Source organism: Echinops telfairi, unplaced genomic scaffold (genome assembly GCF_000313985.2).
Source record: "Echinops telfairi isolate 266 unplaced genomic scaffold, ASM31398v2 ScPeMD7_7420;HRSCAF=8458, whole genome shotgun sequence".
NCBI lineage: Eukaryota > Metazoa > Chordata > Mammalia > Afrosoricida > Tenrecidae > Echinops > Echinops telfairi.
Genome location: NW_022111320.1, coordinates 48,298,129 through 48,315,313, shown reverse-complemented (window position 1 = coordinate 48,315,313; position 17,185 = coordinate 48,298,129). Strand labels below are relative to the sequence as shown.

The window sequence follows — 17,185 nt, the reverse complement described above, 5'->3', positions numbered from 1 at the left end:
CCCACCGAGGGTCCAGCTGGCTCCAAGCCAAGAACCAGCTGAAAAAGAGGCTGGGCAGTTTTCACCCCATCTGGCAGATGACAAAACGGGTTTGGCATTGCCCGTGATGTTGCCCAGCGATGGGGAGTGGGTGGGGCATGACTGGCCCCCAGCCCAGAACTCGGACAGCTTTCCAATTTCCCTGGACGTCACCCAACAGGAAGTCAGGGCTCTAGGGAGGAAGCTGAGGGAGCCCTCCCTTCCTGCCTGAAGGAAGCACTGCCTTCCCTCAGTGACAGGCTGACCCCTCAGGATCAGAGCCCACCTGCTCAGGGCCCCTGTTTGTGCATAGACTCCTGGTCATCCTCCCGCCCTTGGCCTTCCCTCCCAAGCCCAGGGACCCCCTTCTTCACCCCTGCCCCCACCCACACCGTGTCTCAGGGGCCCAAATGACCTGTCGAGATCCTGTTCATCCTTGAAGGAGTCTCTTGGACCCAGGGAGACTTTGCCTCCCCACCCCTCCAGAGCCCCATTTAACCCCTGTGGGGAAGGCACTGCCACGGCCCTCTCATCAGCAGAGACACTAAGTCTCAGAGAGGCTGCACACTTCCTCAGGGTCACACTGCAAGAAGAAGCCCCACCAGTTTCCCCACCAGGCCCCTTTCCAGCATGCTCTGCCGTGCAGAGCACAACACAGGGGTCCCGGCAAGGGAAGACCCTGGATGCCTCTCTAGCACCTAAAGCCTGCGTTTCATGGTTCTGCTCTGGTGCCTGCTGGTGGCCCTGCTTGGCTGTGCCCTGCTTGGCCACAGGGAAATCCAGTGTCCACAGGCCAGGGTGGGCGCCATCACACAGACCATGGGGGGCATCAGCTGGGAAGGAGGGGCTAATGTGGGATGCAGATGAGGTGTTAGGGGTCAGGGGGTGAGAGGCAGTCCCTGAAGGCAAACTAAAGTAGGAGTGGGAGGAGCTAGGGAGGTGGGAAGGAAAGGCTGCCCAGTCTCAGGATAGGCTGGCAAAGACAGGGGCATGTCTGTGTGTGGAGCCATCCCCCTTGAGGGGTGGGTTTTTAGGCTAGGGGGCCGGCAGCAGGCTCCAGGGGTGGAGGTGAGGGGACTTTGGGGAGTGAGCACTCCCTTGGGGTGCTGGCTGGGGTAGGGAGTCTGAGATTGGAAAGGGGACCTTCAAACTAGGCCAGGTGCCAGCTTGGTGTCTGAAGAAGGGGAGAGGGAAGAAGGGGTAGTATCTAACAGTCACCGGAACCTGAGGCTCATCCGAGGGGGTCGAGCCTGGCAAGCCCCAGGCCCCCATTACAACGGTTGAGATCCTTCTTCAGGGCGGGCAGGATGAGGGTGGCCTTGGACTTGAGCAAGGGCCTTTTCTGCTCTCGCACCGCCCCCCAACTCCTGTGAACCTAGACCTCTATGCCTCAGTGCCGTCAGCCAGGAGAGAGGCAGCGGCGACCCCCCTGGCTCCTGCCTGCCACGGGAAGTGATGGGGGACTGGACTGTGGGCCAGAAGGGGATCGGGCGACAGACAGCGGGCTTCTTTGTCCGCGGCTTGAGCCGAGGTCCCTCCCCCTCCCGGGAGGTGCCGAATAGTCTTCAGCTACCCTTCTAAGGTCGCGGGCCCTGGCGCAGAAACCCGCGGGCTTCACGGTCCACTGGGCCGTGCTGGGACTCGGGAATGGGGGTGGGGGACTCGGTCTCCCCAAGGTCACCCCGACCGGAGGGGCGGCGGTCTACCCTCGATCAGCTAGCTCCACGCTTCGCTAAGCCACCCAGCGCTCCGGAGGCCCGGTGCGGGGAGGCCCACCGGGGCGGAGATCGAGGGGGGCGCAAGGAACTGGGTGGGGTGGGGCCGCCTTCCAGACACGCCCCCTCTCCTCGGGACCCGCGTAGGGGAAGCGAGGCGGCCGAGGCGACAGACTGCGTGCGGTGCTGGGCCGAGGGGTCCGGCCTCCGAAATACCCTCGCCCCGCCGCTGGGTCCCAGGGGGGCCTTGGGCGACGCGGCCGGCGTGGGCGCAGCCTGGCCCCGCGGCCCGCCCCCTCCAAGGCCGGCCCTCCGCCGGTTGTCCACGCCCCGCTGCACCTCCGGGGGCGGGGCCGGCGCTGGGACGTGGGGGGCGGGGGGGCGCGGAGGGCGGGGAGGAGGAGGGGCGGCGGCCAGCGAGGAGCCGCACCAGGCACCCGGCGGGGCACCCTCGCCGCTCAGGTAAGAGCGGGATGGAGGGGGCGCGTCTCGGGGCGGGCTCTCTCGCTCTGCGTGCCCCCCACTCGGCCCCGGGGCTCTCGGACCGCCGCGTCCTCGTCCCTCCCGGACTCTTGGGTCCCTTGCGGGACTCACGCCCGGCCGTCCGAAGAGCCCCTGGGGGCCCCCACAGAATGGGCGTTCACAGCAGGCACCACCCAGCCTTCGGGCACCACCCAGCCACCGGCTCAGGCTTAGGGGCAGCAGCCGGGGTCGTGGCTGGCACGCTGCTGCGGGGTGTCGCCCAGCCTGCCGGGCTGTCAAGAGGTGGTGACGGACGCCGCGCCTGGCAGGGCGCTCGGGCTGGAACCCGGTGGTGCCCGAAGTGAGCCGCGGGCGCCGAAGGGTGGCGGCTGAAACAGGATCGCTGCTCTGGGAGCCGCCCGCGTGGGCCGGGCCGGGAGGGGCGGGACAGCTGGGAGGTCCCAGAGTTGGAGGTGGGCTGCGGGCGCCGAGGGCCAGCAGCAGGGAACCTGACCACAAAGGTGCGGGGGGCGGAGCCAGCTGGGGACCCTGAGGGCTCAGCTCTGACCACTCAGCCCTTGTCCCAAAGCCCCTTGACCCAGCAGCCTCCAGGGCAGCCCTGGAGAAAGCTCCATTGCAAACAGCTTCCTGGCGGGGTCAGACCAGGAAATACCAGAGTGAAGGCCGTGACAGGGTGCGGCCCAGGTGCCTGAGTGGACAGGTCAGAGGAAAGCCTCAGTGACCTTCCCCAGGGGGCACCAGGAATGCAGGCACAAGAGCTGGTCTGACAGACACCTGACTGACTCACTTGGGCACGCCAAGACTGGCCAGGGCTGTCCTCACCCCACCCCTGGTGAGCTTCAAGGCCACCTACAGACAAGGTAGGTGTCTGGAAGCTGTCAGGAACTGCTGTGTGCCCTCAGGTGGGACGCTCAGCCTCTCAGAGCCACGGAGTTGGCATGAGCTTGGTGAGGCTGGAGCCATAGGCCAGGGCTTAAGCCCTGTGCTTGCTCTGCCGTGTCTCCAGGCTCTCCTGGCCGCCTGGGCCTCAGTTTCCCCATATGTATATCGTGTGCAGCTTGCATGAAGGAACCTTTGAGGCCTGGACAGAGGATGCCCCTGACCAGAGGGGTCTGCATGGGGCAGTGGGACTAGGAGTTGGGCCCCTCTCATATGAAGTGTCAGCACCTGCCATCCAATACATACACTTAGGTCCTATCTGGGGCCTTGTCCCCACCCTGATTGTCTTCCTATCACCTCCAGAATGAAGCCCCAACACCCTAGCCTGGAGCAGAGCTCCTTCGGACCCCTAGAAGTGTCTGCCCAGCCCAGTCCACAGCCTTCTTTCTTCCTCTGCCCCTTGCCCCCACCCCAGAGACACGCTACACATCTGGCTTTTCCACCGAGCAGTGTGACTCAGTTTCCCGTTGGCCCACAGACCTGGAAGAGCCTCAAAGTAGTAGCTGCTAAACCGTGCCTGTGTGACTCACCCAGAGGGGCAGCAGGGCCACTTTGAGGGTAGAGGAGGCTCTGAGGATCAGACCCCCCACCCAGAGCAATGCCCCTTTGGCACTTTGTCCTTTTGAGGGGGACTAAAATAGTCCAGGACACTCTGCTCAAGCTGGGACCCCCTCATAGAGAAGTTAGGTGCGGCCGAGGATGTTCAGACTGGGTAACCCAGCCAGGGCCAGGGCTGAGGGGCTGTCGGGGGAAGAGGGGGTGTCAGAAGTTGTGCCTAGGACAATAGCTGCAGGCGGCTATGGGGACAGAACTGAGCAGGGACGAGCCCCCTACCCCCACTCCGGGAGAAGGGGCAGAGAGTTGCCAGGGGCAGAGACACCTCCCTGCCTGGAATGTCCTGCTGGCTGCAGTGGGGTAAGAGGGTGGAAGGGTGCCGGGATTCACGGCCTCCCACCTGGCCAGCTGTTTATTGCAGTTTCTTTTCTCCTCACCCCGGTCTGGACCCAACCCTTCCCATCCTGGCTGCCCCCCATGCCTGGCCTGCTCTGGGTGTCCTTGCTTCTGCGCACCAGACCTCTGGCTGACTGTCAGCTAAAGTGGAAAAAGATCAGCCTCCAGGGACCTTTCTAGGTGAGGGTCAGCTGGGCCCCAGCCATACTTGTCCCACCCCTGCCCCTTCCACTGGACTCTTCCTGGCCTGTCTGGGCTGACCCGAAGCCCCCTGCCTCCCCAGGGGCTGCGGCTGCCTCAGCCTCCTGCCGAGAGAGAAGCTGAGCTTCCGGCCCAGTCTCCTTCCTGCCTCTCCCTCCTCCTAGGCCTCACCCTCCTCTGAGGCAGTAGCAGGAAAGGTGGGGCAGGAATGCCTGGCCAGAATCCTGAGACACTCTTCTCAGCCTGCTGGGCCCCAGACACAATTCCCAGGATGGCATAGTTTCTGCCAGGGATCTAGATGCTTTATGGGTTCAGGCGACCTTATTGGGCGAGGTCTGCTTGTGTCATCTGCTCCTGCTCAGGGTCTGGCCTAGGCTGCCCCAATGTCGCCCCCTGCCCCCATACCAGCCCCAGAGCCAGAGAGACAGGAAGCCTGGGGATGTGGGAGGAAAGACTCTGGCTCTCACCCCTGGAGGTCTGGGCAGGTTTGAACTCAGGACCCTGGCAGCTCCTCCCCAAGTGGTCCCTGCCTGCTCAAAGGTTCTCTCACTCCAGGCCAGGAAATCCACAGGCTCTAGCCCACCTGCCCAGCCCTAGGGACCCCCCACCTGTGGAGGTTCAGCCAGGTTGGCAGTGGGCATGGGGGGGTGTCTAAGCTTACCCCGTGCTGGCCTCTCCCTCTTCCTGCTCTGCCAACTTCTCTGTACCTGTCACCAGTCCCAGTTTGGGACCCAACTACTGCTTTACTCAATAGTCTTCCATGACTCCCTGCGGGGTGCTGCATGGGGAGCTTAGCCCATAGGCTGGGCCATTTCCTCTCAGGGTCCCTACCCCTGTGCTGGGGCCTCCTTCCTGCCCTTGTGTTTCTTACCTGTCTTCCACACCCAGCAGGAAGCCTCCAGGTACCCCCTCCCCAACCTCTCCCCTTGTTGATATAGTTCTGTTTGTTGGGTGACAAGGAGCCCAGAGCCACAGCCGGGGGGAGGACTTGCCCCTCTGACCACATAGCCCTGTCTCCAGAGACTGCAGAAGCTGAGCAGAGGCTTGATGGGGAGGGGGGTTACACCACTAGCTATTTCTCTGGGCACTGGGGAGCCATGGGAGGTGTCTGAGTAGAACAGTAAGCAGACCAGAACTGGATTAAATGAGCAGCTGTGTGCCTCCCACTCCCTCAGCTGGTCTAGGTGGAGAGCAAGACGGTGGTGGTGCAGGGCAGGGGGCGGGGGGCAGTCAGGGACTAGTTCTGAGGCTTCCCCTTGAGACATCCTACGCTCATTCAGTTGTTCTGACTTGGGGCGGTCATGGACCTTGCTTCTGGGCACCTGCCCTGGAAAGGATGGTGCTGACCCTGCTGTCTGCCTCTAACCCAGTACCCATCCAGGAGGCCTTGCACCTGGCGCCCTGGTCATGTGTAGCTCCGAGGAAGCATCCTTGCTGCGGCTAGAGGAGGTCTTCTCTGCTGCCCTCGCCCACATCAACAGCCTGGTCCTCCAGCCCCTGCTCTTGACCGGTGAGTGCAGGCTCTCCCTTGGGGAGGGTGGGGGTCCAGCAGCAGTCCAGGGCCAGGAGTCCCAGCCTGCTGCGTACCTTGGACAGGTTGCTAGCCTCCTGAGAAGTTGAGGCTTTCTCAATATCTGGTGGTGATAGCTGGCATTGGTGTCCTCTGATGGTACAGGGGCCCCTGTACCCACTGTTGGCTGCTCTCTCCTCCAAGGGCCCCTTGAACCCACAGCCCAGCCCAGACCTGACCGAGACCACAGTCCACCTTGCCTGGTCACAGGCCTGGATTTGACCCTCGGCCTGAGTTTTCATCTTGTTCCCTGCACTGCCCTGGCATTTGGTGGTGCCTTGACACAAGCCTGACTGGAAGGCAGGTGGCCTAAGTCATGCTTCCAGCATGGACATACAGTTGGAAGGGGCAGGTGCCTGAATCCTGGGCCTCTGCTTATACCCCAGATGTGGCAGAGGGCTGACTGTCCCTGTGGGCCCAGCAGGATCTTAGGTGTCCAGCCCCCAAAACACTGCCACTGCGTTGATTCCAACTCAGAGCGACAGGGCCAAGCTGCTCCGTAGGTTCTTGAGACTGTCTGTCTGGATGGGAGCGGATGGACTCATCCTTCTCCCAAAGAGCAGCTGGCGGGTTTGAACTGACACCCTCGTGGTCCGAGGTCCTGGCTTAACTCACTGAGCCACCAGGTCACCTTCTTAGGAGTCTAGGGTCAAGAAACCCCTTGGCCTAAGTGGTGATGGTGGTGGGCAGGGTATTTGTGGTGTGTGCTTCATCCGCTGCGCTGCTCAGGATGGTCAGCACTGGCCCTGCTTAGTGGAGAGGCTGACTCTTGCCTCTTCTTACCCCGCTGCTCCAGCCTGCCCGTCCCCTGAAAAGCTCCGGGGGACATACATGCTTTTATTTGCTTCTAACCCTTTCCAAGGATTCCAGGGGTACAGGCTGGGGTCCCAGGACTGTGGGGTGCTGGTGTCCCCCCATATCCCACCCCACCCCCAGCCCATGCTCCTTCCTGATCCGTGGCTGTGCCCCCGCCTCCTGCCCCAGAGCCCTCGGATGCCTGGACCCGAGAGTGCCTGCAGCTCCTCCAGCAGCTGCACCAGAGCTCCCAGCGGCTGTGGAAGGTGACTGAGGAGAGCCGGCACTCTCTGCGGGAGAGGCTGCACCACCCCGACTCCGTGGGGCTGGAGTCCCTCCTGCTGCTTCATGGTGCAGAGCGTGTCCTGCAGGTCCACATCGAGTAAGGCTGGCCAGGCGGGCCTGGGGTTTGCCCTTGGCATCAGGGCTTCACTTGGCATTAGGGTTCACCTGGGGTTGGCACTCAGCTGGGTCAGGACTTAGGCCCAGGTCAGGGTTCAATGGCGGGTGGAGGGGCCTGGGATGGTCTCAGCAGGGGAACTCATCTTGGGGTCAGGTTTGCCAGGCGTTGGCCCCGCCCGGAGGTTAGGGGTCAGCTTGGTGGTGGGCTGAGTCATCGCAGACCCACAAGCTGCGCCCCCCCTCCCTGGGCCCTCCAGGGAAGGGAGACTTTGTAGTTGGCACTGCCAAGTTGGGGTAGGGCTCAAGCCAACCTGGTCACCAGGCAGTGTCTTGTTCCCCGGGGGCTCAGTGCTCAGGGTGGGGAAAGGGCGGGGCTTCAGAGGTATGTTCCTTGGTGATGCCCACAGGTACATCGAGTCCTACACAAACTGCATGGTGGCGCGGGCCTTTCAGGGGGCAGCAAAGCAGAGGAGGTGAGCGTGGGGTCCCTCAGTGGCCCCGAAGTATGGCTGTGCGTGTCTCTGTGTCTGTGTCTGTCTGCCTGTCTCTTTGTGTATTTGTATGTGTGTGTGTGTCTGTGTATCTGTGTGCGTCTGTCTCTGTGTATATATATGTGTGTCTCTGTGTCTGTGTGTGTATGTATGTGTCTGTGTGTCTGTGTGTGTCCATGTGTGTCTGTCTCTCTGTGTGTATGTGTGCATCTGTCTCTGTGGGTCTATATGCGTGTCTATGTGTGTATGTGTCTGTCTCTCTGTGTATGTGTCTGTATGTGTGTGTATGCATGTATATCTGTGTATGTGTATGTGTGTATGTCTGTCTCTCTGTGTTTTGTGTATGTGTGTGTGTCTGTGTGTCTATCCCTGTCTTTGTGTGTGCCTGTGTGCATCTGTCTCTATGTGTGTGTATGGATATGTGTGTATGCATGTGTATTTATGTACATATATATATATTTGTGTGTGTCTGTGTACATATGTGTGCATGTGTGTGCGTGTATGTCTCTGTGTGCGCGCATCTGTCTCTGTGTATGTATATATGAGTATGCATGTGTCTCTGTGTATGCATGTGTGTGTACATGTATGTGTATGTGTGTGTCTGTCTCTGTGTGCATATGTGTGGATGTGTGCGCGTGTGTATGTCTGTGTGTGTGTGTCTGGGAAGCCCAGTCCCCAGAGAAGGCCTGGAGTACTTCGGGCTCTGTCTGAGAACCCTGATGGGAGCCCTGAGAGCTCTCTTCCATAGGAAGAGGAAGAGGAGACGTTTCCTGAGGCTGAGGGCAGGATGCAGTGGTCCAGATGCTGGGGGGCAGGGAAGGAGGGTGTCTCCCACTGCATCCCCTAGACTCAGAGACCTCACCACTCAGTGTCCCCGGGGGCAACTCCATCCCTGTGCTGGCTCTGGGGCCTGGGCCCTGAGGGGTTAGGCAGGGAGCAAAGGTGACGTGTGGACCCTCCCTCAGCGCGCACTGGCGAGACCAGCGGAAGGTGCTGCAGCAGTTCCTGTGGGCCATGGGCTCCGTGAGCCTCGAGGGCGCAGTGGGCCCCGTGCTGGTCCAGAGCCTCCGCCAGCCCCTCACCCATCACGTGCAGCAGTATGTGTTCCTCCTGCTGAGCCTCGGGGACACCATCAGGGAGGTGGGTACCAGGGGGCACGGTGCCTCTTAAGGGTTATAGCCCTGCTTTGAGCCGGAAAAGGCTATAAACCTACACAGGGGAGCCCGAGGGGACCTGGCCTTGTCCTGAGGGTCAGAGGGGGTCATGTCTGCTCAGGGGTCTTCGTGGGTCAGTGCTCTGCCCCATCTGAGAGTCCTGACGCCCCGAGGAAGCCCCACCCCTTCGCTGGAGAAAGGAAACCAAAGTTCATTCTGGCTCACGACGACCTGTGGACAGGGTAATGCTGGCCCTGTGGGTCTTCGAGGCTGCAAATCTTGATGGGAGTGTAAAGCCTCATCTTTCTCATGAGTAGCCACGCGTGGGTCTGAACTGCTGACCTTGTGGTTAGCAGCCTGGCAGCCCACTACCATCAGGACCCCTTCTTGGAGCCTCTAACACAGGGTAGAACTTCCCCACAGGGTTATTAACCAGAGAGGGGTTACCGTTGGTCTCGCCTGAAGCTCCCTGACCCAGACAGGGCAGGGGCAGCCAGCAGAGGGTACAGACTCACTGGCTGCCTGCCCCGAGCAGAATCACCCCACCCGGAAGCTGGTGGTACACGCAGCCACCCTCTTTGGGAACCTGCAGTCCTTCATGAGCCAGGCGCTGGACGAGGCAATGGCCACGGAGGCCCTCTGGCCCACCCTGAGCAGCCGGCTGAGGGTGAGCGTGGGGCCCGTAGAAGGGGGGCCCGCGTTGCCCATGGGCTTCTGGGTAGCCCCAGCTCCTTGCTTTACTCTCTGTGCCTCAGCTTCCCCCTCCGGGTGCTTGGACTTGTCCTCCGGTGGCCTTCCCGAGCGCCTCCCGAGTCAGGCACTGTCTAGCTCGGGGGAAACAGCGGTCAGCCAGACTGGCCCTCTCTCCTGAGGCTCCCACTGGGGTGGGGTGGGCTGCCCCTGTCTACTGTGGCCTGTGTCCCCCCTGCAGGACAGGAGGCTTCCGTGCCCCAAGAGGGCAGTAGAGGCTCAGGGTAGAGAAGTAGGGAGGACAGGTTGAAAGGTGAGCATTCCTGGGGGTGTGGCTAGGGGCGTGGCGTGGGAGTGAGGGGCTGGGTGCAGAAGGCTGGGTGAAGCTTCAAGAGAGAATGGGTGCTACCCTGCTGGGGGTGGCCAAGAATGAGTTCCCCCCAACCCCCACCCCCACCCTGCACCCAGACCACAGACCCATGTCTTAAGGCCTGTGCTTCCCACTGACCCGGCAGGGGGTTGGGCTTTCTCTGAAGGAGCCTCCAGGAGGTACCTCAACCTCCCGGGCAGGTGGCGCAGCAGCTGCCTGAGCACTGCCTCCCTACTACTTCCCTCACCCCCCACCCCCCCTCCAGGATGAGCTCTGCAACCCGGCTGACCGGCGGCTCCTGCAGGACAGCAGGGACATCCCTGTGACGGTCTCCCCGCTGCGGGCAGATCGCGTGCTGCTGTTCCGAGACAGCCTTGTGCTGCTGCAGGTCTGTGGGGCTGGGAGCAGGAGCCTGCCTCGGGGCGCTGGTGGGGACACCAAGGCCAAGTGCTGGGGCCCAGGGGGCAGTCCACCAGGACCTGTGGCCAGCGCGGGGCTGTCGCCCACAGGCCCTTCCTGGCAGTGCTGCTGGAAGGGCAACCTGAGATGCACCCTGATGGCAGCCCTCCCCGGCTACACGTGTTCTTGGTTCCGTGTGGCTGCCTCCGTTCCTCATTGGTCGTTGTGAGTGCGCTTGTTCTACAGGTGCATGCTGGGCCTCCGTGGCCCATCAGCCCCTTCTTCTTCAGACAGGAAGGCACAGGTGGCCTGCAGGCAGGCAGGCAGGCGCAGAGCTCCCAGAGAGAAGTGCCTTGTGGAGTCGGCACCTCGGCATTACCAAGCAGGAGGGAGCCTGGCCTGGGGGTGTGGGGGGTATGGGGTGGGGGGGCAGGGACTGTGCTCAGACTCTGCCCACCCTGGGCCTCACTCCCTCTGTGGTGTTCACAGCACCGTGTTCTCTGCCCAGGCAGAAGGCCAGCCTGGAAGTCCCTTACATTGCACATGAGGAGACTGAGTCTGGGGAGGGGTGGTAGTGCCCACTTCTGCCGTAGTTATCCTGTGCTTCATGAAATCAAGTGGGTGCCTTCTACACAGACACCTGGACTCCCACAGTTTAGGAGGCTGGGAATCTGAATCCAGGGGGCTGGCTCTAGGGGAAGGCTTTCAGGGAATCCTCGTCTTCTTTTAATATCGGTGGGCCCAGCATTCCCTGGAGATCTCCGTGGGTTTGGGCATCAAGCTTGTCCTGGATCTAGGAGGTTCTCAACACAGGACCCCTGGGTGCCAAGGATGAGCTCTGCTCTTGGCTCTCTCGCGGTGCTCGAGAGGCCCCTCTCCTCTCTGCTTATGTCTTTCTGCTTGGTGTAGTGGTTATTCGTTGGGCTGCTACCCAGAAGGTCAGCAGTTCAAAACCACCAGCCCTTCCATGGGAGAAGGAGAGGGCTTTCTTTCCTCTCCCGGAGGAAAGATGTACAGTCTTGGAAAACCCCCGTGGGCTTCCTGCCCTGCCCTAGAGGGTTGCCCTGAGGCAGAATTAAGTTTGGTTGTTTCTTTGCAAACTGTGAGTTTGGGGTTTTTTTTGGTGGTGGTGTTTATTTGTAAGACAATCAGACCATAGCAGCGACTCCTCAGACCCCAGGCAATGCCCCATACTGATCTTGCCTCCTCCGCACATAGAGGTTAAGGTTGACAATGCATGCAGGATCATGACATCGGACCACAACCATGGCCCAGCCAAATTGACCCAGTGGAATGCGCGACAGCCCAGCAGGGAAGCCCTGCCCAGCCCAGGCTCCTGTCTCCATGCACACTTCTCTCTGCCTGGGCCCCCTTGCTCCTGGTCTGACTCTGCCCAGCTCCTCGTCATCTCCAGGCCTAAGTCTGATACTTCCCCCCAAAGCCTTCTGTGCCCGTGGGGCAGCAGCTAGCCAGCCTAGGCTGGGCAACCAGGGTCACCCCTGGGGAGAGGATGGTGATGGCTCTTGGGACAGGGGTGATGCTCCCACTAGAAGGTGAGGATGAGCAAAGGGCCAGGGAGTTGTGGGCAGGTGTGCACAGGTGTGCAGCAGCTGGTCGGGGGTGTGGGGTATGGATACGTGGGCGGAGTGGCCCGTGGGGGCCTTGAATGTGAGGCTCCATCTGCCAGGTGCTAGGAGCCCTAGAGAGGCGGCCAGCAGGATTGAAGACAGGAAGGGCACTTTGACCTGGTTCTTGGCCTTGGGTGGGAGGGGAGGGGAGCAGCTGCCCCACCCAGAGACTAGGAGCAGGTGATGTAGGGACTCTCTGGGAGGCACTCGGTGGTGGGATGCTGGCCTGAGCAGCCTGGGGGATTCTCAGGGGGTGCTGGTGGAGCTGGTGCTTGGGGGCCAGCCTGGGCCCCAGGTCTAGGCGAACATCTGGCTGGGGATCCAGAAGTCACCTGTGCCCCGACCTCTTCTAGGGCCATCATGTCCACACCTTTGATCTGAAGCTGGTGTGGGTGGATCCTGGGCAGGACAGGTGAGCAGCCCCCTCCCTGGTCACCCTGGGTTCCTTGCTGCCTCCATCCCACCCCTGGGCCCCTCCCCACCCCCTCCTGCACAGGAGCTGGGTCAACTCTTCCATGTCTGTCTAGGGACACATTGCACGTGCTCACACCTGAAGAGGAGTTCTCCTTCTGTGCCAAGAACCCGCAGGGCCAGGTGAGTGAGGAGACTGTGAAATGGGAGAGGGAGGGAAGGGGCCAGGGCTGGAGTGTTGGTATCCTGGGACGCTGGGGGGTGTGGGGGGCTCTATGGGAGTGCAGGGAGAGAGGCTGACAGGACTCTGGGGGCATGGTCAGTGTGAGCCAGTGGTCCTCCTGGGGTCAGCGGCTGGCCTTGGGGCAGGGGCTAGGTCAGCTTGAGGTCAGGGGTCAGCCTGGGGCCAGGCATCAGGATGCTGTAGAGAACTGGGCATTTTTCTATAGGAAGCAGGCTGAGGGTCTGTGTTGATCGCCTCCCGGTAGGCTTGTCCAGCCGCTCTGGACAGCCCTGAAGCTGCAGGTGGCATATCTAAGGCTCCTGCGGCCCTCAGCAACCCAGGGCTGACCCCTCCCTTCCTGGAAGGACGCATCCAGCACCAGTGACTCCCTGTGTCTCGCCCGTCCCTACCAGGTGGCCTGGCAGAGGAAGGTGACCCAGGCCGTGCGCCAAGCCCTGTGTGGAAAGAAGGACTTCCCGGTGATGGGGGCAGACCCAGAGCCGCCTGAGCCCCCTGCCTGCCGCTGCGAGGCGTACACCTTCCAAGTGGAGGGCCGGCTCTGCCAGGCCACCTACGAGGGCGAGTGGTGCTGGGGCAGGCCGCACGGCAAGTGAGTGTCTGGGGCTCCCTGTGCTTTCTAAAAAAAAAAAAGACTTGTCTGTGTGGTTGAGGATATGCCCGGCAGAGCACCAGCCACTTCCTGCGCGCCAGCTGCATCTAAGCGCTCATCGAACCTTTCAAGTCGCTCTGGTTTCAAGAGGCTTTCAGAGGGTGTTTCTGGTTCAGGGTTCAAAGGTTATCCTAAGACAAGAGTCTCGGGGGTTCATTGTATCCCTGTGGACCCAGAGATTCTGGGTTTAAGAAGCACTTGGAATTTGGACCTAGATTTCCTCCCTTTTGATCAGGATTCCTCTCAGGACTCTTTGACCCAGCGCTTCAGTCATGGTAGCTGGGTGCTACCTAGTTCTGCCAACAGGGGAGTGTTCCGGACGGTGACGCCAGGACACCTGGGGCCCACCTCAGGGAATGGGCCCGCAGGTGCCACTTCAGGCTAGGCAGATGGAGAGTAACTAGATCACACAGAGCTTTGTCTGGTTTCCACATATTGATCCTCATGGAGACCCTCAGCGGGGTCGGGGTGGGGGGAGGCACCTGTTGGCATTCCGTTTCGTAGATGTGGAAACTGATGCCCAGAGACCGGCGTGACTTGCCTGGTCTCCAGGCAGGTTGGAGGGTGAGCCTTGCTCACCCACCTTGATGGCGGCGGGTACACGTGAACCCCACAAAGGAAGCAGGTTTTCAAAGACCCATAGGGCCCACTCCACGCCCCACCTGAATAACTGTGGCCCAGAGACCGGAAGAAGCTCCTGATAATAGTTTCTGATATCCTATACTTACCTCCAGAAATACCTTGAGAAGGTTCGTGGATAAAAAGAAAACTATATATTATGCTTTTCCCGAGGGAATAAGGGTGGTAGCATTTGACTGGAGCTTGAAGTTGAGCTCTGAGCTTCTTCCTGGTCAAGGGAAAGGAGGCGATCTAGGTGTTTCCAGGGCCTTCCCAGTGGTGTATGGTGGATGGACTTGGAGTGGCTGCAGTAAAGAAGACCGTAAGGTTGGTGGTTCAAACCCACCAGCCGCTCTGCTGGAGCAACATGAAGCTCTTTGCTCCTGTCAAGCTGAAAGCCTCGGAAAACTGTATCAGTGAATCAGCCCCAGTGAGTAGACTCACTGGCCGTGGGCTGAGTTGAGTCGAGAGCTCTTCATGGGGGCTTGAGGTTGAGACACAGGCCTTGCTGAAGAGAAGGGAGTCCAGTCCAGGAGGTTAAGGAAGTCCGAGGCTAAGCTTGGCTGGGGTCCTTGGTGGGCTGAGGCATGGATCTGAAAAGCCTGACGCCTGGGGACCTTGTCTTGTCTTCCAGAGGCACCCTGAAGTGGCCGGATGGGCGGAGCCACGTGGGGAATTTCTCCCAGGGCCTGGAGCATGGGTAAGGCAGGCTGGGGCTCCTGCCGGAGCGGAGCAGGTGCACACACAGGGGGCTGGCTCTCCCCGGCCGTGGGCTCCAGCCTGGTCCCACCCTAAATTCCCAGACCCCAGGGCCAGCTCCCCTCATTGTACAAAAGGGGTCAAACTGAGGCGCTGTAGGTCCCAGGAAGTGCTCCCGGGGTCGCCAGGGGGCAGGAGGAAGGGTGGGGTATCCTGAGAGGCGCTCTTGGGAAGAAGAGGGGGGCTGAGCACCTTTGAGGTTTGCCCTGTCATCTGAGAAGGGTCCTTGGGGACAGGGCTTCTGTGGTGGCAGGGAGGAGGGGGGACAGGCATCTCAGGCCAGGGAGATGACTTCCACCCTGTCCTGCCACACCTGGCTAGCTTTGGCATCTGCCTGGTGCCCCAGGCCGCTGAGGACAAGTTCGACTGTTACAAGTGCCACTGGCGGGAGGGCAGCATGTGCGGCTACGGCATCTGTGAGTAAGTGACGCCGTGCCCTGGTGGGTGGGTCTGCGTCCTGGGCTGGGCCTGTCCTCCGGCCACATTCTGTGAGGCAGGCCCGGCTCTCTGGACTCTGCAGGTACGGCACTGGCGATGTCTACAAGGGCTACTTCCAGGAGGGCCTCCGGCATGGATTTGGGGTTTTTGAGAGCGCCCGGACAGCCTCCCAGCCCTGCAAGTACACAGGTCACTGGGAGCTCGGGCAGAGGAGCGGCTACGGCATCGGGGAAGACAGAGACAGGTCAGCACCCCAGTCAGCAGAGAGGGGCCACTCCCTGTCCTGGGCTCAGAGAGGATATAGCCCTGCAATAGGGACTGAGGGGCTATGGCCTTGTGACAGGGTCTGAGAGGACAGGGACCTATTCTGGTGGCCTGAGGGGCAGACAGGACCCTCACCAACCCCTTGCCTCAGATACATAACCACAGGAGTCCTGTGGTCCATGGACCAGAATCCCTCTGGCTCCCCACATCCCTTCCACTCCCTCATTGGTAGCTGTGGCACAGACTGAGGGAGCCCTGGCCTCCCCACCTGCAGTGCTCACCCTCCCCTCCGGCCCCCACTCATGTCTCTGAGCCAATTGGTCCCCTCCAAGGGTTTTGGCCCTTGTAGGCTCTCTTGGCCTTGAGACAAAGCCCGGGTCCTTGGGGCCATTCCTGTGACCTCAGTCCTGAAGGGTCTGCATGCACCCTTCCAGCCTTTCTAGACCTGCCCATCTGCCTCACACCCTCCCTGCTCCACGTCATGGCCCACGTGAGCAATCATCCCACGTGCACCCTTGACTGTCCTCCTGGCCACCTCCCCCAGGAAGCCTTTGGGGTGCCCATCTCCCCCTCCTCTTCCCCCTGGGGTCTCAGCCACACTCATCCCCTGTCTGAGTCACATGGGTTCAGATGTGGCAAAGCCCCTTCCCTGCCCTCCGCCCTCCACCCTGGGCCACCTGAACTGGCATCAGGCCCGCGGGGCTGACCCTGACCCACTCTGGCCACACCTCCAGGGGCGAGCACTACATCGGCATGTGGCAGGCTGACCAGCGCCATGGCCTGGGCGTCCTGGTCACCCAGGCAGGCGTCTGTTACCAGAGCTGCTTCCAGGCGGACAAGATGGTGGTGAGTGGGGTGACCTGCCTGTGTCCTGCGCTGCCTAAGCTGAGGGTCTGGAACTTTCCTTCTCTGCATTCCGGAAGGCCAAGCTGAGGCTGGGCGGATGGGGCAGGAAACTGGGTTCCTGAGTGCAGGGGGAAGCTGCCACTTAGGCAGGCATCCAGTTCCACCAGCCACCTCCCCTTACCCTGGCCCTAGCCAAGCTCCTGTTCCTCCCTGCCTCAGTTTCCCCACGGGGGACTCGGGGTAGCAGTGCTCGCCATAGAGACCTGGGAAAGTAGGAAGAATCAGGGGCACAGCGACACACTGCCCTTGGCCCAGCAGGTGCTGGTGGGCTAGCTGTGCTCCCCATGTTGAGACCCTCGTTTGGAACACACACCCCTGGTGTCCCTGGCTTCCAGCAAACTCCTGCCTGAGCCAACCCCCTCCTGGGCGATCTCATGTCATCCCCCTTGTCCCTACTGTGTGAACGAGAGCCCTGCCTGTGTGAGGCTGGGCTGACTAGGAAACAAAGGCAGGGACTCTGTGTCCTCTATGTGTAAGACAGAACTTTATATCAAGAACTCAGGGTCTGTCAGGAAAACATCCCAGCCCAGTCCAACTCAGATCCATAAACCCGATACTAGTCCGTAAGTCCCTCTTCAGACTAATGCAACCACATGCAGGGATGCAGGATGCAGGAAGATCACAGGCCGGTGGGTGCAAAGTCATGTGGATCCAATGGCCGTGGAAACATCTCAGGGTTCGGGCAGCCACCAGGGTCTGCCAGCAGGAAGGTGAAGGCAGAGAGGCAGGGGTGGGGGGTTCACGGGCCCTCCTTATGAGAAAGCCACACCCACAAGGAGGCACCATCAGGCTGTGGATTGACAGGTTGAATACCCGCCCCCTGCACGTTTACTATCTTCAAGTGGACATCAACGGATGTCACTACCATACTGCCCAATGCCACCTTGCCAAGTTGCAGAGAGAGGGTGCCCTGCCCCTGGCTGTTCAGCACCCGCCCTCTGTCGCACCTGCATCCGAGCCAGGTGCTTGGGGCAGAGTCAGGCTGTGTCGCTGTGACGTGATGGCTTATGCTCCACTTGGCTCTGGGGAGGTTGAAAGAAAGTGGCAGAGAAGGCGGGAGGGGACTCGGGGTAGAGACTCAGAAAGGAAC

At 61.0% G+C, this 17,185-nt stretch overlaps 1 protein-coding gene across 1 annotated transcript in view; it reads left to right on the top strand.

Moving 5' to 3' along the window:
* The first annotated feature begins 3,007 nt into the window (after window positions 1-3,007).
* Window positions 3,008-17,185, top strand: part of ALS2CL (ALS2 C-terminal like) — a 23,320-nt gene continuing 9,142 nt past the window's right edge. The window contains exons 1-14 of the mRNA XM_045297699.1: window positions 3,008-4,286; window positions 5,678-5,817; window positions 6,862-7,054; window positions 7,482-7,547; window positions 8,531-8,705; window positions 9,255-9,386; window positions 10,045-10,167; window positions 12,160-12,218; window positions 12,334-12,400; window positions 12,854-13,050; window positions 14,363-14,428; window positions 14,809-14,907; window positions 15,008-15,169; window positions 15,924-16,035. Coding sequence (XP_045153634.1) covers window positions 5,715-5,817; window positions 6,862-7,054; window positions 7,482-7,547; window positions 8,531-8,705; window positions 9,255-9,386; window positions 10,045-10,167; window positions 12,160-12,218; window positions 12,334-12,400; window positions 12,854-13,050; window positions 14,363-14,428; window positions 14,809-14,907; window positions 15,008-15,169; window positions 15,924-16,035 — 1,554 coding nt within the window. The 5' untranslated portion in view covers window positions 3,008-4,286; window positions 5,678-5,714. The remainder of the gene's footprint in view (window positions 4,287-5,677; window positions 5,818-6,861; window positions 7,055-7,481; window positions 7,548-8,530; window positions 8,706-9,254; window positions 9,387-10,044; window positions 10,168-12,159; window positions 12,219-12,333; window positions 12,401-12,853; window positions 13,051-14,362; window positions 14,429-14,808; window positions 14,908-15,007; window positions 15,170-15,923; window positions 16,036-17,185) is intronic.